The sequence below is a fragment of the Xenia sp. Carnegie-2017 genome, unplaced genomic scaffold (assembly GCF_021976095.1).
Source record: "Xenia sp. Carnegie-2017 unplaced genomic scaffold, XeniaSp_v1 HiC_scaffold_21, whole genome shotgun sequence".
Classification (NCBI taxonomy): Eukaryota; Metazoa; Cnidaria; class Anthozoa; order Malacalcyonacea; family Xeniidae; genus Xenia; species Xenia sp. Carnegie-2017.
The window spans coordinates 9179624-9203195 of NW_025813484.1; the positions used below are offsets into that span (position 1 = coordinate 9179624).

Here is a 23572-nt window from a genome sequence, read left to right on the forward strand (position 1 = left end):
CTTTTATGTATTGCTTGAATTGAGTGTCGTAATTTTTTATCCGTAGCTGCATACACCAACGGATTGCTGGCTGACGAACACATAGCAAGTGTGTTGACCCATTGTAAAATATCCAATATAACTTTCCGATTTTTTACATGGAAATGATAAACGAAAGGCATTATTAAAAGAGGGAACCATCCAATTACGAACACGACAAATATTATTCCGATTGTAACAAGGACACTGCGATTTAATGTTAGTGAAACGCGTAAACGATCTCTCCGAGTGTGATGTTCTTCGTCTTCCGGGACAAGGCTTGACGTCCGAAACGATTTTGCAATATCTCTCCTGTGTTTAGCCGCTATGAGGATAATCCGACTATATAAAGGCAAACTGAGGACAATTACTAAGATCATGACATAAATCAACGCAATATATCTTAATTTTTTCTCGAACACGGCTCCGATGCCCAAAGCAATAGCAATTGTCCAAAGAAATGTCACAAGTGCAAATGCTGGTATCGTGTTTTCATTATTGTACTTTAAAGGCTTTGCTACTGAGTAATATCGATCTAATGTAACGCCAAGAACATTACCAGCAGATGCAAGCATAGACGTCCATGCGAAACATTTTCGAATTGTCTCAAACGAATTCTCAACATTTTCTTCTTGATAATGTTTCAATAAGCTTACGACAAACATGGGCTGAGCCAACAAGCATACCAGTAAAGCAGAACAGACCATACTTAGGATGAATACATTCAGTGTCTGACTTCGTTTCGTTGAACGTAGAATAGCAAAGCAAATAAGCATATTTCCCAATGATCCTGTCATGCTAAAGAGAAGATTGCTCGCACAAAGGATGCCAATTTCTATGTCTGTTAAATCAAACGTCTTTGAAGATTGATTTTCCGTCGTCTTGTTCATTAGATATGGAAGATCTGGACCATTTATAACATTTTTATCACAAAACTTTACGCAGTTACTGCCATAAGCTGGAAATTTCTTGAAAGTACCTCGTCAAATGGTTTTCCAAAATATAACTTTCGACGCATATGTTCTTAATATTTCGTTTCGAAGGAATCTTTGATTTTGTCACTCGTTCTTTACAAATCAATGTTATATATTTTATTATAACGTAATAGTTTGTCATTGACTATCTTACACTTCTATGAAATGAATATCGCAGCTGCTTTTATAAACTTTTGCTCCAATATTCGTAGTTTAATTAGCAATTCTTGCAAAGGCATACACACACACAAATACGCGCAGACATCAATGAGATCTTATCTTTGAAGAGACATAAGAAACGTCAAAAAACGAATGCTTAACTTCATGATAAACAACGTTCAAAGAAACTCGACCTTGGCAAAGTTTTCCATCATATGTGAGATGAACTATTTTTTTAGCGTCCAAAGGTGTCGTTACCATGACTATTCTGAACATGTCATTGCCAATTTTTTTATTAGACTTGAATATTGATAAGTGTCAAATTTATTACAATGAATAGCGTGATTCCAGACAATTCTTTCAATCAAAATTTCTATAATAAGCAATCATACGCTTGTATTAATAATGAATAACCTTAATCATAGGAAGCTATCATTAGAGGCTTAGAAATTCAATTAGAATTGAACACAACGAAATGGATAGTCACATTGGATCAAGCAAGCATTGAATAATGGCACTGCATTGTTTTGGTCGGATAGCCGAAATTTTTTACTTGCTTAAAAAGAAGCAAAGTTCAAAGTCCTAGAAACAGCTTTGGTGAAGAGAGATAAGGCATAAATAGCCGGCTTCTTAAAGTGATTTGTTTGCCACGCTTTCCCTTTTGCACATCTGTCTACTTTGTCAAAGAGATACCTGCTAGCATCATATTAGAGCAGTCAAATTTTTCTCAGTCAAGATGAAACTCCTATGATTTTCTGATTGTGCGAATTATTTTCACCGTTCAAAAGTAACATTAAAATTTCACACGATCATGTAGAAAAAGGACATTGATTTGAGTGACAAAAGTTCAACAAGGTGTTAGAGGAGAGGCTCAAATACATCTCCCATCATTCCCACAATTCAATTCTGCTACGTGACGTAATGACGTACCGGATGGTTAAAGTATTTGTGGAGTTGACTTATACATGGTCTGAAACTGTGACTTGCATTTATCAACATGCAGTCCTTCAAAATTTTTACAGGAATCGACAGATGTTGCCCATATATATTTACTGTTTATTTATCGTCATTAAATGTCATCACTGTATTATTTTACAGTATATTTTTGTTATGCACTGGTTAATGTCATTCATATATACTCTAAACTACGCATTATTTAATACTAATAATGATGTGTCCTTCACGTAATAGTTTACAATAAGCAGTACCTCATCTTTAAGCAGCTTTTAGTCTTTGTACAACGTTTTAGTTATATTGTTTATATACACTGTGTCTGCGGTCCTGTATCTGAGGAAATAGATCGTCTAGCTTTCCATTTGTTGTAAGTTGTATTCAAAGCTTTACGAAATCTTCTGTCTCTCCATGAGTAGACAGGGGGATTACATGCGGACGAACAAAGTGCCAAGGTATTTGCCCATTGAAACGCTCGTAACATCTCTTTACCATTAAAACCTGCTCGATAGAAAAATGGCAAAATGAGATTTGGAAACCAGGAAACCACAAGAATTGTACCAATTATGCCAACTGTTTTCAAGCTGTTCGTTTCTACTTTGTGTTTCACTTCTGTTTCTCGAAAATCGGTTCTTTTATCTCTGCTGGTCATTTGGAAATGGGAGAAAGAAACGCGTATAATGCGAGCATGCCTTCGAGCGACGAGTAAAATTCGACAATACAATGGAATAATAACGACAATGATTAAGAATAATACGTAAACTTGTCCAATGAATTTGGCAAACTTGAATTTAGCTGTTAGAATGCCCAAAACGAAAGCAATCGTCCATATTGCTGTCAGTATCATGAAAACCATGTTTTTTTGACTTCTCGCTGTATAACGTAATGGATGGAAGATGACAAAATATCGATCAAGCGTTACGCCAAGAAGATTTCCAATGGAGGCCAACAGTGAAATCCATGTTAGTGTTTTTCTGATCACTTCCATCACCATAGAGTTGACTTGGAATTTACAATGCAACACTAGTTTCACAATGAACATTGGCTGTGCGATAAAAGAAACAATTAGATCAGAACAAGCTAAACTGAAGATGTATGCACCAGTTGTATTTCGAAGATTCCTGCACATTAAGAATGCCAAGCAAACACCAACATTGCCGATTGTTCCACAAAGGCTAAACACAGAATTTATTGTTATCACAACACCGAGTTCGACATCCGACGGAGAAAAAGACACATTCGAACTTGCTGGCATTCTCGTTAAAGGAAGAGATGTCTTGAATCTTTTAGAGATGTGATTAAATCCAGAATATAAGTAGATGTTTTGTGAACGTCATTTCTCTGATGAAATCAACTTCTTGGTTACAGCGTCAGTGTAGATCAGTGTGATTGTATAAACTCTGCACTTTGCATAATCATGGTTAGCTTAAATCAATTATAGTAATTCTCTCTACAAATTCCTGTCATCATCAATAAATGTATGCTCCACTATTGAGGAGTGTGTTGACATAGTCTGTCTGGTTGAATCAATAAATGACAGTTTTGCTTTCGCATTGTTTATGAATGTTGCGTATGTTAGGTAAGGAAGGATTGGACATAATTCCTTCCTGCTGCGCTATAATGAACGCACAACAGACGGCCGAAACAGTTTTAGAAAAATTTACGTCAATTGCGCGTGATTGCATAGCTAATGCAATTACAAATACGTTAATCAATAATATTGTGCATGGATTAACGTAAAATATTTCATAAGTAATGAATATGTTGCAATGTCATGCTATGCAACTGAAAGACGCCAAAGTTCTGTTCTTTACGCAGAGAATGTGCATTGAATAAGTTGTACTTTAGTCCAGTCGTGACGTGCTGCACGCACAACGAAGCAGATTGAGATTACTGAAATTCCACTTTTAAATTAGCCACGAGTTAATGGGAAGCTGTTTTGTAACCTCGTGCCAGATATATTATACCTTAATGCAAGATGGGAGGAATTTATCGGCTTATCGTTCTGATCACCACCAGGTGTGCCAAAAAAACGCACATTAAAAGATTGCGAAAACCATATGTGCACAAAAAAAAACCCGTAAAAACATTATTTAGCTATCAACAAATCCTTTTCTAGCATGAAGTTTTCATTTACATTTTGTAATTAAAAATAGATAAAAATACGCATATTAACATGTAAAAAATGTAATTTAAATATCGTCTCTTTCCCATAAATCCCTTCTCTGTTTTTCCTTGTTTATCTTTTTATCTGAAACAACGAATACTTTTTGTCATCAAGTGCGAATAACATTTCATTGCTTTTGGAGTTAAACAAACAACCGACATTAACCTCGTTCGAATTTTATTTTCTCTCTTTCAAGATGTCTTTCTTCTTTTGTCATTTTTGTCTTCATGCCAAGTGCCCCCGTTACCAAACGGTTCGCGACCAAATTCGTCGTCTTTGGTCTTTCTTTATAAGGACGAAGAAACTCTACAAAATAAAAATCACCATTATTACAACTTAGACGGGAATTAACACGATCACATCGTTAAAGTATTGCTTTGCAACCTGTGTTTCTCCTAGCTTTGCGTTTTGATTGTTCAGTTCCATGGTGTAAGGGACGAAGTTTCAGCAAAGGATTTACAAATTGATTCAACGCTTGCAATGCTATAAAAACGTCATTACGTAATCAATTGTTTACAAAACATAACTTGGCTTCAGAAACTCTTCCACTTTCAGACAGTATCTTACCTAGCTACATAATTAAACTCTCACCTGTCGCGGAACTTGAAAACACCGCCAACGCATGTGTATCGTCCACCCATTTTATGGAAACCTCTTGCTTCCTGAAAACAGGGAAACGCACACGGACAGAGAAATTGCACGAATTATGTTAAAAAGTTAAACGTCGAATGTGTTGTAGACGTACTGTAAATTTGACAAAGCATTCATGAGATGGTGCGTCTCCAATTCTGGAGAAAAGTCGTAGATTTCCAACACGTGATCAAAGACTAAAAATGCACAAACAAGTCATTGTTTATTATTGGAGTTTGGCAACGTTAACATTAAACACATGTAGAAACTCACCGTCTTCTTCAAGAATGACGTCATTCGGTTTAAACGACAGGTAATCAAACTGCGTGGGGATTATCTCGACATCAGTTGTGTCAATTTGTTTGTTGAGCTGGAAAACATTGAACAATCTTGAGATATTTTACATTAAGTCAATGTAACGTTGCTGCAACACACAACAAAGATCGGAAGTGTATATTTATACCTCCGCAAGCATTTCTTTATCTAAACATTCTCCATCTTCATTCCATACTCTGTCCCAGTCTTCCTCATCTGATCCGTCCTTGTCATTAACGTCATCATCCCTAGTGTTATCCAGACTTTCTTTCGTCCTATCATACGAAGGTAATTCATTTTTCCTTTCGTTTAATGCTTCATCGTCTACATTTGAAACATCGTTACTGATTGTTGCATATTTCTCTTCTTTCTTCAATTTTGACTGTTTCTTCTTCAATTTTCCTTGTTTTTTCTTCAATTTGCCTTCTTTCTTTTGTTGACGTTTTGTTTTAGCCGTCGAGCGACATTCATTGACCAGTAATTTATAGTCATCATCATCATCATGAATGTTTTCATTTTTCTGTGGAATCAACTCATTTTCAGATACGTCCAATTGAGATGCCTTATCACATGTTTCTAAACTTTCATCTTTATCAATGGAGCATTTCATTTCATCAAAATTTTTATCAACATTAACATTGTTTTTATGAACATCAAAACCATTTTTTTGTTCATCTTTACTTTCATTATCAGTCTTGTTGTCTATGGTAGCCTCAATATTTCTTTCTTCCTCAATCTTTCTTTCTTCCTCAATTTCGTTGCTTGCATTAGTTCTGAGTCTTTCATCGCTTGCCTCCAGGACATCTCCTTCAACTTTTGAGATGTTTGCTAATGTATCTTTATCTAATTTGATTTTGTCATTCTTAACTGGACCTAATGTTTTATTTTTTTCCTCAATTATTTCAAATGATTTAATATCATCATCAACAGCATGTTCTGTTTTCTGGTCTATACCCGCATGTTTTGTTTTCTTGCCTAGGACATCATCACCAATATGTTCTGTTGTTTTGTCTGCTCTAGAAATCCCATCACCAAAAGCTGACTTCGAACTGCTATCTTTTACATTTTTTCTTTGTTTCCTAAAAGCACCAGGGGTATAAAGTGCTTGAGTTGGCCTTTGATTTGAAGGAGAGCTTCCACTTTCACCTTCCTCTTTTTCCCCTCTCCCCCCACTTTGGAGTAGAAATTGTCGACAATCTTGTTGTGTTCCTTCAGAACTATTCATGGATGCTGGACTTTGCCTGCAAAAGATTTTTTCTTGGAATTAAAATCGCGGATGTAAAGTATGTAGAAAATTTAAAATAGTAAGTGTAGAGATGTTGATTATCCTTTCCTTTTTAACAAAAACCCGATTTTAAATTATCGTAGATAAAATTAATGAGGAAATTTTGTTCATTCCATTTTCCCCTTTCTACAGTTTCTAAGTAAACAAATTAAGCTTCTTACTTTGCTCTAAAGTAAACTACGGGTCGTCGCCATGGGTCTGAACCAATCGAATAACTTTCAAAAGCAGAAAATTTATCGACGATTTTATGTATTAGAAATCTATATCTTGCTGATAAACTTGGAAAAAGAAGCACTGCATTAGACGATCTTTGCTTTCCAAAGTAGCTCAACTCTTTTTCAATGAACTCTACAAATCTCTCTTCATTTATGTCGTGCAAATAAATTCCAAGTGAGGTGATCATTTATAAATAAATAGTCGCGATAGACGATCGAAACATTGTTGTATTTCTCGCTTAAATATCTCTGCTACTTAAGGATACTCCGTCCATTTAATTTCTTAAGGTTTTCTATTAGCATTCAGCATAAAATAATGTCATTAAATGAAGATATATTTTTCAGAAGAAAGGTTCAAACTTCCTCACTACAATTTGTTTACAACAGTGTCCTCTGACGCGAGCCTGCGCGTCTGCTTGTACTGGTCAGCCGTCTTATCACGGTAATTGTAAATGCCATACTTGGAACCTGTTCATCTTATACATTTTTAAACCGTTTGAATGATTTCTAAAAAATTCAGATAGGTTGATGATCATCGAAGGAACATATAATCTTTTCGGAATAAGTTTAGCAGTCGGAATTTAGAAATCATTAGTCAAAATAAAATACATGATTTTTGCGATAGCGTTGATTACAACAACACCGAATCTGTTTCTTCCTATTATGAAACGGGTTGTCTTTATTGATTTTCTTGTATTCATAAGTATAAATATACCATCTAGACTAGAAAAGGCTCTACAACCTTCCCGTTCTACTAAAAGTCATCTTTGTTAGTTGCTAGATAAAAATTTCCAGCCAGTTTTTATCTTCAGTCTCTGTTAATCTTCATCCTTATCAGGTGGTCATATCGCAATGCAGCTTAATTTTGTAAAAATAGGACCTTTGATTGTAAGAATTTGACATTCTCTAAGGAATTACTTTGATTATCAATGGAATTTGATTTTCTCTGGTCGACAGTTAGGCGAGGTAAAATTTCAGTTATCTTGTGATTGGTGTGATTAGTGTGAGTTGTCGACATCGTTCTGTCACCAATGAATGAACTTCTTACTCGCATACTTCCAGGTCGTCGACGAGAGTCATACAATAAATGTTTGAACGCTGCCTTGAAACTTGGATTGAATAAAGAATAAAGGAGTGGGTTCATAAAGGAATTAGCATAATGTAATATCTTTGGAAAGTTTTGCAATACTGGCCTCTCGTGCACGTATATTGCACATTTGTGGCAGTAAACGATTATTATTGAACCAACAGCAAAAGGCAGCCAGCAGATAATATAAATCGACGATAGCAAGACCAATGTGCGTATTGTACGACACTCGATGCGAGCTTGCTGTGGAGTATCTAATAAAGTTTTTTGTCTAATCTTGCGTGCAATTGCGGTGTATGAAAAAATCATTATGAAAAACGGCACGCAAAGCCCCAAGGTTGTAATCAATGTAAATACCCAAGAAATTTTGTCTTTAAGCATATACAACAGCGCGACACCTAGGGAATAAATCCATGCGACAGTGCAAGCCATTATTGGATATTTTATACCCATTCTTTTGTGCCTAAATGGATAACAAACGCCATACCAGCGTTCAAGACTTACACCAGCAAGATTCGACATGGAAGAAACACTGCAAGTTATGTCGATCATGACCCATGCGTCATGAAAAGAAATTGGTAGCTCCCTAAAGCCATCTGACAAAAGAAAACCAATCCACAATGGTATCAAAACTAACCCAACTATCAAGTCACTGATAGCCAAACTTAGGAGAAAACAGTTTGTTGTCGTACGGACTTTCTGGTACTTTAGAAACGCAATGCAAACGAGGGAATTTCCAATCACAGTCAACGGTATAAGACTACATATAACTACCACAAGACCAACATTTGAGCCACTCGCTTGATACGTAGTTGTGTTTTCTGACGAGTTGTCCATGTTTGTCTTCAGCTCCTTCTTCAAAGTGGAGAAATCATGAAATGAGTCATTAATACATGAAGATTTTTTCCTCAATGTGGGTGTCACTGTTATTTTTACAATTCGTCTTCTTCCCTACAGCTGAAAAAAACAATTAAACAGATAAATATTGAATAAAGAAACGATGCCATCTGTTCTATTGAGCTGGAGAGTACTAAATATATTTTGATTTGAAAATAAAAACAATTCAGACTTTCGTAAAACAAGCACCGATATCTAGTTTCAATTTACTAGCCCCTACAAACGTTCTGTCGACGAAGACTTTTGATTTTTGTTGCAAATTCGTTTAATCTTTCCCAAATCCATTTCCTGTAAGTTTGCAAAGACTAACGATGCATTTAAATTGAAGAATAGGGACAGATAGGGCTTAATATCTTGAACAGCCCAATACAGACTGTTCTAGAAATAAATTACTTATAGATTTCATCTTTGCTTGTTCGGACAGCATTTGTTCATTGCATCATCTGGCAATGCTTTGGATTTTAATAATTTTGAAATTTATGACAATATTTTTATGCGATTATCATTTTCAATGAAAACTTTAGCAGATAATAAGTAAGTTCTGTATACTTTAAATATGTTTACACTCGTACGTTATTTAGTGTTGTTGGGCGGGCTTAGATAATGACGAAGCATGTATTGACTACGAGGCTTATATTATACGTCTACATGTATCTATACTAAGGCAGATAACATTATGACCTTTTACCAAAACTGTATGCTTGTATCGTAAAAACATGCAAAACATTTATGAAATTGCATGCTATATAATATAGAACTGATTAAGCATTTGTGAACACCACAAACTAGTATTTATTCTACAAAATCGCATATACGTACCTATACCAAATATGAGAAATGTAAATAAGGCTTCCGGAGTGTTCTTGGCAATAATCTATTTCGAAAATGATGCAGACATCGTTGACACAAATTGCGTGACTTTTTTTCAAAGTGCAGAATTTTGAAGAAGTGTAATATCGATGCAGTATGCTTGGAAAAGTGTTTTAGCGTCTATGCGTTTACGTAAAGATAATCATGGAAAGCCTTACGGGTACTGATATAAATGCAAATGCAATTGGTTTAAAGAAATCAATTTTTCCTCGTGATGTGAGGTAAATTCTCAAGATATGTATCTATAATTAGAGTCTGTTTAAAAATTTCATTGAGTTATACATCTGCCCCTTAAGTTGAGTTTTTTTGGCTGAAGAAATTTGGTTGAAAATACATCAATACAGTTTTCACACATTTCGTATAAGTAATTAATGATGTTCCATTAAGGCGTTACTTGATTGTTAAATTTCTTCCTTAAAAGTTGTGGCATTTTTCTACATTATAAATTAATTAAAATGATGCCTTTGAAAGACTCTTCATCCGAGTAAAATCAAAGTCATTGCCAAACTAGTTATTCTTGTGGCTACCAAATTTAGTAATATTTTTAATATTCTCCTCTTGACATTTGATGCCTGAGAAGTTGAGGAAATTTTTTGATCATTGCAATGAGGTAGGTACAATCCATGCCATTTTAATTAACAAAACGGGAGAATAAGAAATAATCAACAGCATTTTCTGACGTATATTCAATCATACCATAGTAATATACTCTTTTAATTCTGCGATTCTGGTTGATTCAAAACCATCAATCGACAGTGAAATGTTCGAGGTGGCTGGCAGTGGCTATTAGTAAAACAAACATCGAAACGCTCTGGGTAAGGTTGAATTTAAAGGATTACAAAATATTAATGTTAAATCGTCTTATAACTTATAAAGGTCTTATAGTGATTTTTATTTTGAATTCTGCCATCGTGAATAGTGCAATAAACATGTATTCATGACAAAATTGTGAGGTCAGTTTATTTTGTCTGTTGATCAATCTGTACAAACCTGCCAAGGTCGCACAATCCCCCCCACTATGCTTGAGGGAAAAGATTTTTCAAACTTCTGGTCTTTTAGGCCAAGAAATCCTGTGTTAATTTGACACTTTCCTTAAAAACGAAAGGAATGGTCGGCAAAGATATTATTGAGAGCAGAAAAATGTCATTAATTAAAAATGATTTGGAAGAGGTAATGGATAACTCTGTGTAATAATGTGATGTTATCTTTCACAGTATTCTGTCAAATCTGTGTATTTTACATGCAATGTTTGGAAAAGATTCTTTATGTAAAAGATTTCCATGCCACTGCAGATGTAGCTACGTAATGGTAAAAATGAAGATATCTTTTTGTGATACACGATGAGATATAGCTGAATAACTATTTGACAATAGATGCGAACCGAATGCCGGTTAAAAAGCGATAAAACTAAGAATATATGCGATTATTAATGGTTTTAATAATATAGTCAAATAAAAGCAAATGACACTAACCTTAAATGTGCGCTATTAGACGACAATCCAATTTGAATGGACTATTTTTAGTCAGCTGATCTTTAATTTTCTTTATATCTTGCGTTATATATGCTGATAATATCTCATTTATCTTCACAATCAAATGCCAGTATAGCCAATAAAAGACACGAAAGCACGCGGTAATTTTATACTTGCTTCACTGCATTACTGGGAATGCTTTTAATACCAGCTTCTTAAGTTGTCAAATGAGTGGGAGAGGGAGAACACGTGAGTTTTTGTTTACATGTAGACAACAAATCGCAACGCGCATATCGAAATTATTGAATTCCAAGATGTAAAGCTTTCATTAACGGGAGAACACGGGATATTAAATATCTTGGTCCGTAATGTATGGTAGTGTTGGAAACAAACGATAAAATACTGTAAACTCTTAAACGTTTTAATTGTACATATTTAACATTCAAGTAGGAGTTATTTTCGATCTACTCAGCTCAAACTAACTTACCCTTATTACCTGCAACATTTTTTCAACTTTACATGGGATCATTTGGACCGGGATGAAAATGTATTTCAGCACGTTTTCTTCCTGCATGACAATGTCTTCATTTCATTTGTCTGCGCTTTTGACGAGAGTCATTTTATGTTTTACTTGAGCATTCTACCTGCATAAGGAAATGAGCGAGTATCAAAAACCGACTTTAGGACATTATTCGTAGTTATCGACGATTTTAATTAAATTTTTAGCAGTTTATTTTAGATGTTGAGAAATTTGATTCAGCTTTTAAGTACTTGTTCCCAGTTTCTAAAGAAGTAGAAATAATTGTAAATGATAAAGTCTGATGAAATGATGAAGAATAATGGTCAATGGCAAAGATTTCGTGTATGTATGAATGTTGTTACGATAAAAAACAAATTTCTCGCAACATGAGGTAAATTAATTTGGACGATATTATTGTGTTTAGGAAAGATCGTTAATAATGAAAGGCCTGTGGAGGAGACAGAGGACTTGGATCAATAGAAGAGTCAAGAAAGGTAATGAAAAGAAACAAACGAGATAAAGTATTGGAAATACGTACACTTTCTTTTGACTTTTATAGCGATTTATTTTTGAAGCCATCTTGGTGAAGAGCTCAAGTTTCGTCATTGTTATCAGGTGCAAAACTCCGTCACTTCACACTTAAGATTTTTTTTCTTACCATACTTAATCCACGGGATTTATACTTAGATTTTTTTACTAGAAAGATGTCTGTCTGTTGCTACTACGTCGTCAAGACACTAATATGATAATAATTAGTTAAATATATATGCGTTTGCATGTAAAGTAAGGATCTGCTGTGTTATATACAAGCATCTTTTGTCTAGATGTATGAACTTCGAATTCTGATGATAGTATTGTGCTTTCCACATTAACGCTCGTCTAATGGTCTAGACAAACGATGCGATAAGCAAAACTGAGCATGACAGCTGAAATTGTCGAACACAGACCTGACTTACTGACACCAAAGATACTCAAGATTGTTCAATTTTCTCGTATGGAAAGTGGCACTAGAAGGTTAAAAAAAATTTATGTTGGTAGTGAGGGAAAGAGAGAGATGTGAAAAAAGACTGAAAAAAACTTCTGCAAAATGGGCGTACGGGTCAATATTTTTAGGGGGGCGGCAGAGTGGCAGAACACCCCCCGTCTAATACACCTACGTTCGCCTGTATTAAATTTTTTGTGTGTAAACGGATGAAATACGCGTCTTTTAATCTTTTTTTTCATGGTTTTCAGCGTATTTAATTACTTGCAGTGAAGAGTTTTCACGAAGAAATAGCAAAGATACGTCGGCGGCCGATGAACGATTTGGAATGTTGAAAAGGAAAAAAGGATTAACCTCATACGTCAAAAAAACAAACACACCCTGTTTGAGATCAAAAGTTCAAAATTTAACGAAGAATGAACAGGAAAACAATCTTGCCAACATTTGCTTCAGAGATACATTGTACAACGTACAATCAACTTTAAAATTTCTGCGTCAACTCTGAAGGTAGTAAAACACTGAAAATACAGGATTTATCTTTAGCAAAACAATTTCTACAATAATTTCAACGAAAGTTTTCTCTCGTGGGTTACAAGTCGGCAAAGGCTCAAGACATCTTTGGTTTCGTTACGAGTGAGGAACTGAGGTTACGAGGAAACCATAGAAATCAGAAAAACTTCACAACTTCTCTGGTTAAGTTGCGAGTTACGAACTGAGGTTATGAGGAAACCATAGAAATCAGAAAAACTTCACAACTTCTCTGGTTAAGTTGCGAGTTACGAACTGAGGTTATGAGGAAACCATAGAAGTCAGCAAAACTTCACAATTTCTCTGGTTAAGTTGCGAGTTACGAACTGAGGTTATGAGGAAACCATAGAAGTCAGCAAAACTTCACAATTTCTCTGGTTAAGTTGCGAGTTACGAACTGAGGTTACGAGCTCAGATTTATTGTTTTTCAACTTCATAACTGATACTTTACTATTATTTTCAACTATAATATAATTCTGGTTTCTCTCTAAACATTTTTAACCAAGTGAACTTTGAATGTAGACAAATGATGTAGAATGTTTGAAGGATCATAATACGAAAGAAATGTTTTTGCAGTAGCGTTACGAGCACGCTTTTCTAGTCCTGACTCGCAATTTTTTCTTTACTGGCATTGATTTTGAAGACGAAAACTTGTAATTGTGCAAAGCAAAAGAAATTACTTAACAATAAAACTCATCTCTACTAGATCGTTTAAGCCGGCGGTAATTCGCTGACCAGCCACGACTGCAGACACACCAGCAGGAGTTCCAGTTAAAATAAGATCTCCAGTTTCTAAGGATACAAAATTACTGATGTAACTTATTAAGAAATTTATTGGAAATATCATATCTTTGGTATTTCCATCTTGCTTCATGACACCGTCTGTCTTTAACCAAAGTCGTAGGTTATGTGGGTCAGAAACTTTATCTTTTGGGATGAAATCACTGACAGGACATGTAGTATCACAACCTTTAGCAAACAGCCATGGCTGTCCATTTTTTGATGCTTCGCGTTGAAAATCTCGCGCAGTCATATCCAATGCTAGAACATAGCCTCCTACATGATTCATGGCTTGATTTTCATCAACATTTGTACCATTTTTACCAATCACAACGCCAAGCTCAACTTCGTGTTGAAAGTCTTCGCTTCCTTGAGGAATCTTAATTAAGTAAGCTACTTAGAAAGGAATATTTTACACAGCCACAGGTAGAATAACATCAGTTTTAAATATACCTTTATCTCTTTCCCTTCATGAATGTAAGCTGTGGCAGGTTTTAAGAATAGCAATGGAGTTTCAGGAACACTGTTTCCAAGTTCTTTTGCATGATCTCTATGAAATGGAAAAAAGAAATTACATACAGTTAAATAACCTTCAGTTTTCTTACTTTAATTCAGATTTCAATAAAAAAATTAAACAATTTAAGCAGATAATCAAGAAGCAATAGGTGGTATTCGCAACTATCAACAACAAACAAACCGATAATTACGTCCCACGCCAATTATTTTTCGACCAAATTCAGTGAACTTTTTCAATTCTTTTCCGTTCAATTTGGCGGCCATATTTGATTATGTGGGAATACTTCATGAAACTCGATTATAGTGGATGAAATGGTGCAATCCATAGTCGGCCATTTATAGATGAAAAAAAACTGTCGCGTGAAGTTTTTAAATTCTCTGGTTATAAAAGATATTTAGCAAGTTTTATTAAAGTTAAATGGCATTGTGCATACTGCAAAACTCACAAAAGATGACTTGCACGTTTTAAATCGTCACTATTTGGCAGTTGGTCAAATGTAAGTGTTGAATTTCTTTTTGAATGCCTTAGACTCAACCGATATACATCACATTGTTTTCGTGGTTTTTTTTGTAATTTTTGAACAACTATTAAGCAATCATATGTACTTTAACAAGTTTAAACCACAAACCAGTGCATCACTGCAGGGTGCTTTCCGTGTAGCTAAACACTGCCTTATATGATTTATAATCTATGGGTTATTTTTTACCTATAAAATATTGTTGAAATGAAGGATTGTGGAGGATATATGGGGAGACATGTTGCTTGATGGTGATGAAGGAATGGTTTTAACTATTTTAATGTTTAAGAAAACTTAAATATGTTTGACATCTAAGGTTTGTGAGTAATTGGTAGAAATATGTCACATTGAGTGTTATCGAATATAAATGTCTACTGTAAAAGCTTTTTCATGAAGATTATATTTCCAAATAATCTTATATTGTCTGATAGACACTAAGACAAAATGAATTTGTCATGTTTTTCTTTACTTGCCTGAACATGCGGAACTTAAATACTTATGACCTACAGTGGCAAAACCATAACTCTTTACTCTTGTTTTACAGATTTTTGTTTTCATGTAATGGTTAAATTAGTTTTCTGCTCTTCATTAGCAATGTTAAGGATACAAATAGTACACCTTTAAATAACATACCTTTTTATCATGCTGTCCATCCTGTAAAGCAGGACTTTGCATAGACAAGCCTGCCATCAATGTTATCATGAAATTATCTATTACCTAATTCTGCCACATAATTCTACATATCAGAGCAAAATATAATTACAAGTCGTTTTTGTACTGATTAGCAATGGATGTTGATAGGATTTTTTCATGTGGTTTAATGATTGTGAAAAACACGTGTGGATAACGTGTTGCTGTTGGCTGTCAATTGTGACCTAAGTGGAAAAGTTGTTTGTCGTCTAGTTCTATGTTGTATCGATGTTTCTTTGAAAAATTCTGAAAGCTGTAAAATACACTATTTGTCGGGCAGATTTCTTTTTAGGAAATGTATAAAAATAATTATGATATTTTTATCACGCTGCAAATGTGTTTGTTTTTATGATAATATGTTTTGGATGGAACGCTTTGATTTCTCCATCCAAAACTGATCCTTAAATTTGCAAACAATTGCTATAAATTTGAAACGAAACCAACTCCCGAAATTACCGCTATGTGAAGATGACATTTGAAAAAATTTCTGATAGTATTTGGAAATTGTTTTTAAAGTCGCTAAGTTAGAATTACAGTAAAAATAACCATAACAAGGATTTTGTTTTTAAACGGCTCAAATGTTGAGTTTATAAGATGATGATATTTTTGGTTTGTCTCGTCACGCATACAGCAGGTTAAGTTGATGAATTGTCATTTGTATAAACAATTCAGCTAATGCTCACGTCGACAATAATCTGCATTATGGATTTTATGTTCAGTGCTTTAGCTCTGTTTTAATTCCCATCGAATTAATATTTTTTCCTTTCTTTTGCTAACACGAGGCACTTTTTTATAATTTGTTTTCAACAACAATTTGAAAGTCATTATTTGATAAATGACTAACCAAACCTCAAGGAAGTCGGTCGATAAAAGTAAAGCAGTAATCCCTCGGTTTTGCTAAACGTGTTCTTTCCCTACTGAAAAAATTTTAATGATTTTTGCACTATGTCTTTTAACTAAAAGCGTTAATTACCAAATGATTATATATTTCCATTCCTTTTAAGTGTACATTATGTTGTACTCCTTAAAAAGACCAAATTGCCCGCCATTAACATGTTTATTAGCATTATATATTGTTCTTCTTTCAAATGTATTAATATTTTAAAAGTGCGTGCAATTTCATTCATCTTTTTTTCTTAAAGTTATACGCAACATGGAATTGTTTCTGAGTTTGATGTTTTCATATTTTCATTGTATGAAGTTCATGCGTACTGCTATCGAAGACATTCATAATCATAAGAAAGCCATATGTGTCTTTGCTGATAGGATTATGACGAGCCGATCTTACTTCAGAACGACCGCTTTAATGACTTGTTTGTTGGAATTATAAAATGGTTTGTTCGAGTGCCTTTGTATTTTTGAATGAACTACGTCATTCTTGATTGCATACAGGTTATAATTTATTACACCATATGGTATAATGTCTTCGACAAGAAACTTCCTTTTTCTTTATTACTCAGTAACACTGGGAGAAGCTTAGAAAAAGATATATTATATCACAAATGTTTTTCCCTTCAATTATTCCATTCCAACTTCATAAGTGTCAGCAGTGAAGTAAAAGCGAGAACGATTTAGTCTTCGCCCAATATCTATCATTGTTCTGTCTGATTAAGCATTATATATGATGTGTTTAATTCATATAGTCCCGTGTCGAAAACCATTTCGAAATTGCAACATCCATAGCCCACATGCGTTTATAAGTAGCTAGCATTGTGTAGATAAAACGTTGTGTTTATTGTCGATATTGTTTCTCATGCAAACTAATTTCAAGGCAATCATCATGTAATTATCCCATAATTTGCTACTCTCCATACGTTGGTTCATAGATCCTTATACCCACACGTTTCATGTAAAGCGTGTGCAGTCGCTCAATAACATAGTAAGAGACTTAAATGTTACAGCCAGTTTATGTTTTGTTAAATGTCTATTTGAAGATTTATTAGTGTGTAAGTCTTTACGTTATCCCTTTCAATCTTTCATAAGTCCATCAAAAAATACCTTCCTACATCTGCCATTTGACTTTTGTCATTTTCTACTTAACTTTGTTTATGATACTGAACTTTGAAAAAAGATCATACTTTGTAAAATACATTTATCTAAGCCGATGATATAGTTATAGATATGGATTCACATTACTATAGCATGCTCTGTTAAACCTCGCGTTTCTTTTGACGTATTTAACGTTTATATTGTTTAAGCATAATCCTCGTGATATTTATAGTTGGAATCGCGAATGAAATCGAAGATGAATAGTATTGAAAATATATCGAAAAAAACAACCGGAAATGATATATAAAGCAGCCCAATGCTCTTGTTATAGAGGTTAACTGTGAAATATAACGATATAGTTTGTATGACTGTATGTATACAATCAATTGACTTTCATAAAAATTTCATTTATATTATCTACATGGACTATATAAATTCTTCAGTGCGGCTGTTGTTAGTCTGGCCTTGTAAACAGCCAATATCTAATTCATCATGCACTTTAGTGTCGGCTCTTTTGCTATTCAAGGATTAAATTTAGAAACTGCGCGATAAATTCGACTGTATTTTATTTTACTGTGAGGAGATTAAGTCGACACATGTCTTGTCGTAGTTTAAAATATCTTAAACATTGAACATGTCTTTATTGTTTGTGATTAACGTTAATGCAAAATATGAAAGGAAGTTATGAATAATACTGTGAGAATAAAACGGACACAACTGGAAACTGATATTACGTGTCTGTGATGATAGACGGAAAACGATGACTCATTGGTATTCTTTTACTCACATGCTTCGTATGACATATGATATAAAACATTTGTATGAAATAATCAAACAGTTTGTGTACATTTTAAGCCATTAATGTGTATTAATAAACCTTTTTAAGCACACTATAATGCCAAACATGCACAATTCAAGCTTTTTTCAAAACATTATTCTTTCGTAAATTTTATTTCGTTTAAGTTTCCCCATAAAGTAAGGTTATAAAAATGGGCCGTATGATAACGGTAATCGGACCATTTGATAGACCGGACAACAGACATACTTTTTAAGCATCACTACCCCAGAGAGTTTTTGAAAGTTTTTTCCCACAATTGGCCAAAGTTTAAAACCGTAAACTTATGAAATGTTGAAAGTCCACTTTCAGTTTACTTCTAGTTAGGAAATCATTGGGAAAGAAGGATTTAATCATATCTTACTAAGGCAAAAAGAAATTTTTCATTAACGTGATAATATTACTTTCCAAATGATATTTTTTAAATGACGTTCTTTTATCCATGCAACGGCGCTTTGGGAAGACCGTTACATTGTCAATCCATAGTTGACGACAATTGCAAAGTGAAATAATACGGGAGAATAATGTATGGGTTGTGGAAATGTATGAGGTTTTTTTGATGGTAAATGATAATTTGTTGAAGTTTATGAAAACGACAGTTATTTTGAGAAATCGTTTATTCAAAATCACAAAATATTTTACAAATTCTATTTACAACACAGTTCAATTTAATTTTCTGAAAATGCTTTTCGAATATTTCGAATACTTTTTTTCCAGACTTCTTATGTTGTTGAGTTTTTTCCTCTCATAATTCATTACAATTAACAGCCATTTTAATGTGCTATTTCTTTTGGTTGGTTGAACTAATTCAACGAATGAGAAAATTTTGCCCTGCTCCATCGTCGTATGAATATGAAGTAGCGGGATTCTTTTCAATGTGCCTCCTTTTCATTCATTTAAAGGATCGGTCCTTTTTCATAAGACATAGGTGCCAGTTTCATGTGATTTGCAATCATGGGGGCAAAAGAAGATTGATAATGAAAGGCCGGATAAGGAGTTATAAATGGTGAATAAGGAAAAGCAGCATTTCGTAGATTGGCTTCGTGATACAACAATGGAACTTTAAGATACCTTTGAGCGGGCGACCCGTGCGCAACATTAACGTCAAGTTCTGCAGCTATTTGTCTTTTCCATTTATTTCTACGATTTTGAAACCATATCTTTACTTGTGTCTCTGTAAGATTGAGTTGTACTGCTAAGGCAGCTCTCTCGGCCGAACTCAAATATCGCTTCAAGTCGAACATTGTCTCAAGCCTGTAAACTTGCGTTCTTGAAAAGACTGTTCTAGTCTTCTTCTTCCTTCGTTTCTTTAAGGAATCGTTGCTTGTCTCGTCGTCAGACTCGAGTGGTGGAGACTTTAATCCGCTGTATTGTTTGTCTTGTAAATCTAGGCAAATATAAACAAATTTTAGAAACACAAGTCTCTATCGCTTGAAATAATAGTCGTGTTAATAACCATAATCGGTTATGAGGAATTCGACTTTTTGTTTTTTCTATCGTTCGAAAATTGCCGAAGACGTTTTAATTTAGCTAATCATGTTCAAATTTCTTTAAGATCTTCGATAAATAACGACTACATTTCTCGTTCAATGATAACACAGTCATGTGTGGCGTATTTTTATAGATAATTATGTTTATATAAATATTATTTTGGCGGTAATTTCTTAAAAATTTTCAATGTCCTGGGCGTAGCGTTTATTTAGCTCAAACTATGACAAAATGTTTGCATACAATGGTATATCACGACTAGTTACTGTTAGCTACCTTAGTCTCTCGGGGTAAATACTTAAAGGTTAATGCACATGTCAATAAATACAGTATTGCGAGCAAGTATTTTATAATATGAGAAAATTACATAACGCTTCAATTTAAACTGACAATTCCACTTCAAAAATGTCAATCGCCTTGATATAGGGAAAGGCACCAAAAGTGAAGAGATCGCCCAAAGTACTTTAATCAAGGTGGCCACGAAATTTGTGAGTTTATTGCTTTGTTTATTGATCAATTTAGCCGTATTAACTTTTTGGTGGAACGAGGGAAATAGCATGTAGCCATTGATGGGTAATTTTACAAGCAAATTTAGTCGTCGCATGTTGTTGCAAATTCAATGCTTTCATTTGAAATTAATGGTGTTGATGCATGTGTAAACGATTGCTTCGCCGGCATTGTTTTCTCGCGAATTGAATAGAAAACGATAGTTTTTATTGAATTTGCATTGTAATTTTTATTCATACGATTTTCAAATAACGCGGTCTTATTGTAAAAGGTTTCGAGCAACGTTTTAATGGTGCGTGCACGATGTGATTTCCATTGTACGATGGAAAGAAAGAAAATCTTTCTTAAACTGGTGGTTGTATAGGACGCAAATAATAACAATAGTATATTCCTACTTGTTTCCATGTTTGGCTGTGGTTCTTGGTAATTGGCGTACCATGAATGAATAGTGTGCTGTTGATTGTCATCTGTAACACTTGGAATTCTTTCTTTCTCACATTCTCCTTCAGACTCATAACATTCTTCTTTTACTGCACAAACATTTTCATTCCCGGCTTTGTCCTCCAGAAGACTTGAAATAGAGAAAGGATTTGCGCGTTTGTTAGCCATTTGTATTTCAGTTTATTCAATACCGATTTTAATCTCCGAAGTGCTCGTTCACTCAGTTTGTACAAAGCAAGATGACACGTTTCGTTAACTCTCTATGAAACTCTATGAGTGATAGTGGCACAGTGTTCGAGCGATCAACGATAATGATCTGCATTCGTTGTGTTGAGTACTTTAAAAGCAGTGTTTGAATGTCGAACACCATTGGCTGATACAAAGCTTAATGGTTTTTTGGAGGACAGATAATCAGACACGCCCTCCTGTGCATACGCGAAAGTTGAACATAAGCGTGGCTATGATTGGCTAAGTCTTGCCATAGCTCTTATCGTGCAAGCGTATCTAATCCTTGGTTTAAGTTCCTACAATTGGCCAATGGCGAACAATTAGGTAATTTCCTGTTTAGCATTGAAAACGTACAGATATAAAAATCTTTCTAAATATCTATTGATGAATGGCTTTACGCACATAAACAATATATTATTCTACATGACAGGAAACGCTATTTACGTACATACTGCTTGATTTATTTATTTATTTATTTTATTCTCATTAACATACGTTACGTTCATAATATCCATGTCGTTGAAACAAACGAAATAAGAAAGTGAATAATCTCGTATTATATACACTTCCTATTTGCGTGTGTCGGTCATTGTCATTAGTTTCACTATGGCATGTGGATCTTTCATTGATGTTGCGTCCATTTTGCTTGTATTTGACGAATAACGTTTTTCTTAAAAAAACTGTTTATCGCTTTGCAATAAACGTTTCCCTTCTCGTTAATATACACAAATGCATCAATTTGGAAATAAAGCCATATTTATCATTAATATTGATGCGTTGGAACTTTGACTGATAACGGGAATGTTTGAAGACACAAGAATCGTATATTGACTTCTTGCATGACGATGTGTGCACCTTTCATCACCTGCTTCCATGCGATAAATACCGAAGATTACATCGATGACAAAAAAAGAGAATAAAATTTTTAAAACGAGTTTGCTATAATTTTCATAAAACATCACTTGTTTATTTTTTTGTGTTCAGATCTACTTTTCTTCAAATTTACTTACGATATCTCAAATTTTCTATAACTACTTTGGATTGCGTTACTTAAGCAAAACCGTACATTTGAATCATGGTTTTCTTGTGACGAGCACGACGTTATAATCTCCTAATGATTTATGATGCGTTTTCTTATCTAAGCTTCGTGAACAAAAGGCAAAATAGCTGAAGACATTGTCATGCACACAATCTTAACAACGTTATTTTTTTCCACAAAAATGTAACCAAATTTTGATATACTGTCTTTTCTATGTGTTAAATATGGTCAAGGCAACTTGACGAGAATGTTTATACAAAACTCCTACTTGTTTGTAATTCTAATTTGTACTATCTGCACTTAAATATTAGCAATTTAGAATCTTTAGAGAAATTTTATCTTTCAACGCTATTTTATGATTTGTATTTTTCATTGAAGTATTTCTTATCCTCCATAATATCCATGGACATATATAACTTTGTATTTAAAACGGTGTTTGTGCAATTGTCACTCAGACAAGGCAACGTATATAGCCGACAATGGCTTAAAAATTATAGCTAATTGCCTATTTGTTTAGCGTCGATGTTTCAAAAATAATTGTCCCATTTTAACACGTTTGGAAAATTAATACATAGTCATTTGAGCATAAATTGAAAAAATGCGTGTGTGCTCTTTTCTCAGCTTGTCAGTTACAGCTAAAAACTCCCTTGTTTTAATTATTAAAGTTTTTAATAATGTTTACAATGAAATCATCAAACATTCAATTGCTCCCTTCTCGAGTCGACTAAACATCGGTGAGCCACGATTTAACGTCCTAAGAAGAACTATAATCATATAATAATAAAATCTCAATTTTGTTTATGTTTCTTATCAAAGACCGATGTATACAAATTATGTTTGAGTTATTTTATATTAAAATCTTAAATGCTTCCTTTTGTTTTGTAGTTTGTTTAGAAATTCATTAATGAGGCGCAAGTACACCACACGCCTGATCTATCAAACATACATGTATAGGCGAGATGAACAACTGTATATTTATACGCTATGTTACAGATATGTTTCAATAAACACATTTAATATAACTACCACATCTATATATATATTTTTACATACAGCGCTTCAAGACGCATTTGACCCACATCATAGCAATTGAATATTTTGATAGTTTGTATTTTTTCTCAAATATCACTTGTCAAATGTTGTTTCACGAACGTTGACTGTATTATCGGAGCGTGTGTGAAGTGGCCAGCTGCCCAACGTTAATCGCCACATCTTACACAAACCTTATCACACTTGAAACGACTTAAAGAGCGCCCATCGCCTCGTTAAAAACCACTAATCTTGTCGTTCTCTGCATTTTTTATCTCGGAAAGTGCGAACAATTGCTTTTGTATGTTGAACGATTAGTTTTTGAAATTTGAAGAGTTTTAAATGAATTTTAAACTCGTCATTATTGGATCTTGCCATTTGAAGGGAGAAATTGAAGGTTAGAATGATGAGATTTTAATGGTGGCTTGTAGTTTCGACGATA

General features: G+C 34.1%; 6 protein-coding genes and 2 long non-coding RNA genes across 13 annotated transcripts in view; 3 read left to right on the forward strand and 5 right to left on the reverse strand.

The window, feature by feature from the left end:
* Positions 1–13670, forward strand: part of LOC124444624 (nose resistant to fluoxetine protein 6-like) — a 26774-nt gene extending 13104 nt beyond the window's left edge. For 2 of the 6 annotated variants that reach the window (XM_046995244.1, XM_046995245.1), the window contains 5 exons: positions 47–11902; positions 11985–12054; positions 12120–12175; positions 12385–12574; positions 12794–13670. In XM_046995244.1, coding sequence (XP_046851200.1) covers positions 47–147 — 101 coding nt within the window. In that variant the 3' untranslated portion in view covers positions 148–11902; positions 11985–12054; positions 12120–12175; positions 12385–12574; positions 12794–13670. The remainder of the gene's footprint in view (positions 1–46; positions 11903–11984; positions 12055–12119; positions 12176–12384; positions 12575–12793) is intronic. The other 4 variants (XM_046995243.1, XM_046995240.1, XM_046995241.1 and 1 more) reach the window with 4 other exon arrangements.
* Positions 2187–3357, reverse strand: LOC124444640 (histamine H2 receptor-like). Its single transcript, XM_046995272.1, has one exon. The coding sequence runs from the start codon at positions 3355–3357 to the stop codon at positions 2410–2412; it is 948 nt and encodes a 315-aa protein (XP_046851228.1). The 3' UTR covers positions 2187–2409.
* LOC124444626 (R3H and coiled-coil domain-containing protein 1-like) lies at positions 4195–6923 on the reverse strand. The gene is made up of 8 exons (XM_046995250.1): positions 6661–6923; positions 5363–6455; positions 5173–5269; positions 5015–5096; positions 4861–4931; positions 4654–4752; positions 4435–4575; positions 4195–4353 (listed from the first exon to the last, which is right to left on the reverse strand). Exons 1-8 carry the CDS (start codon positions 6900–6902, stop codon positions 4295–4297), a joined length of 1884 nt encoding a protein of 627 aa, XP_046851206.1. The 5' UTR covers positions 6903–6923; the 3' UTR covers positions 4195–4294.
* Positions 7328–8638, reverse strand: LOC124444638 (D(5)-like dopamine receptor). Its single transcript, XM_046995270.1, has one exon. The coding sequence runs from the start codon at positions 8636–8638 to the stop codon at positions 7574–7576; it is 1065 nt and encodes a 354-aa protein (XP_046851226.1). The 3' UTR covers positions 7328–7573.
* On the reverse strand, positions 13474–15541 carry LOC124444647 (acylpyruvase FAHD1, mitochondrial-like). Its single transcript, XM_046995279.1, has 4 exons — positions 15518–15541; positions 14548–14744; positions 14304–14400; positions 13474–14229 (listed from the first exon to the last, which is right to left on the reverse strand). Exons 2-4 carry the CDS (start codon positions 14628–14630, stop codon positions 13747–13749), a joined length of 663 nt encoding a protein of 220 aa, XP_046851235.1. The 5' UTR covers positions 14631–14744; positions 15518–15541; the 3' UTR covers positions 13474–13746.
* LOC124444657 overlaps positions 14678–23572 on the forward strand; it is an 18672-nt gene continuing 9777 nt past the window's right edge. The window contains exons 1-2 of the long non-coding RNA XR_006947984.1: positions 14678–14863; positions 20313–20374. This is a non-coding gene — a long non-coding RNA (uncharacterized LOC124444657). The remainder of the gene's footprint in view (positions 14864–20312; positions 20375–23572) is intronic.
* LOC124444646 (homeobox protein HMX3-A-like) lies at positions 18998–21213 on the reverse strand. Its single transcript, XM_046995278.1, has 2 exons — positions 20789–21213; positions 18998–19785 (listed from the first exon to the last, which is right to left on the reverse strand). The coding sequence occupies exons 1-2, from the start codon at positions 21000–21002 to the stop codon at positions 19295–19297; spliced, it is 705 nt and encodes a 234-aa protein (XP_046851234.1). The 5' UTR covers positions 21003–21213; the 3' UTR covers positions 18998–19294.
* LOC124444656 overlaps positions 23316–23572 on the forward strand; it is a 714-nt gene continuing 457 nt past the window's right edge. The window contains exon 1 of the long non-coding RNA XR_006947983.1: positions 23316–23527. This is a non-coding gene — a long non-coding RNA (uncharacterized LOC124444656). The remainder of the gene's footprint in view (positions 23528–23572) is intronic.

What these genes read in the sequence shown, in the direction of transcription:
- LOC124444640 (XM_046995272.1), bottom strand. Translation starts at nt 3,357, where the DNA reads ATGCCAGCAAGTTCGAATGTGTCTTTTTCTCCGTCGGATGTCGAACTC.
- LOC124444626 (XM_046995250.1), bottom strand. Translation starts at nt 6,902, where the DNA reads ATGATCACCTCACTTGGAATTTATTTGCACGACATAAATGAAGAGAGA. An exon ending in CGTCATTCTTGAAGAAGACG is followed by an intron (nt 5,097 to 5,172) that starts GTGAGTTTCTAC and finishes GTGCATTTTTAG; the next exon opens with TCTTTGATCACGTGTTGGAA. An exon ending in CAAAGCTAGGAGAAACACAG is followed by an intron (nt 4,576 to 4,653) that starts GTTGCAAAGCAA and finishes TTTATTTTGTAG; the next exon opens with AGTTTCTTCGTCCTTATAAA.
- LOC124444638 (XM_046995270.1), bottom strand. Translation starts at nt 8,638, where the DNA reads ATGGACAACTCGTCAGAAAACACAACTACGTATCAAGCGAGTGGCTCA.
- LOC124444647 (XM_046995279.1), bottom strand. Translation starts at nt 14,630, where the DNA reads ATGGCCGCCAAATTGAACGGAAAAGAATTGAAAAAGTTCACTGAATTT. An exon ending in GGCGTGGGACGTAATTATCG is followed by an intron (nt 14,401 to 14,547) that starts GTTTGTTTGTTG and finishes TCCATTTCATAG; the next exon opens with AGATCATGCAAAAGAACTTG. An exon ending in ATGAAGGGAAAGAGATAAAG is followed by an intron (nt 14,230 to 14,303) that starts GTATATTTAAAA and finishes TACTTAATTAAG; the next exon opens with ATTCCTCAAGGAAGCGAAGA.
- LOC124444646 (XM_046995278.1), bottom strand. Translation starts at nt 21,002, where the DNA reads ATGGCTAACAAACGCGCAAATCCTTTCTCTATTTCAAGTCTTCTGGAG. An exon ending in ACAGCCAAACATGGAAACAA is followed by an intron (nt 19,786 to 20,788) that starts GTAGGAATATAC and finishes ATATTTGCCTAG; the next exon opens with ATTTACAAGACAAACAATAC.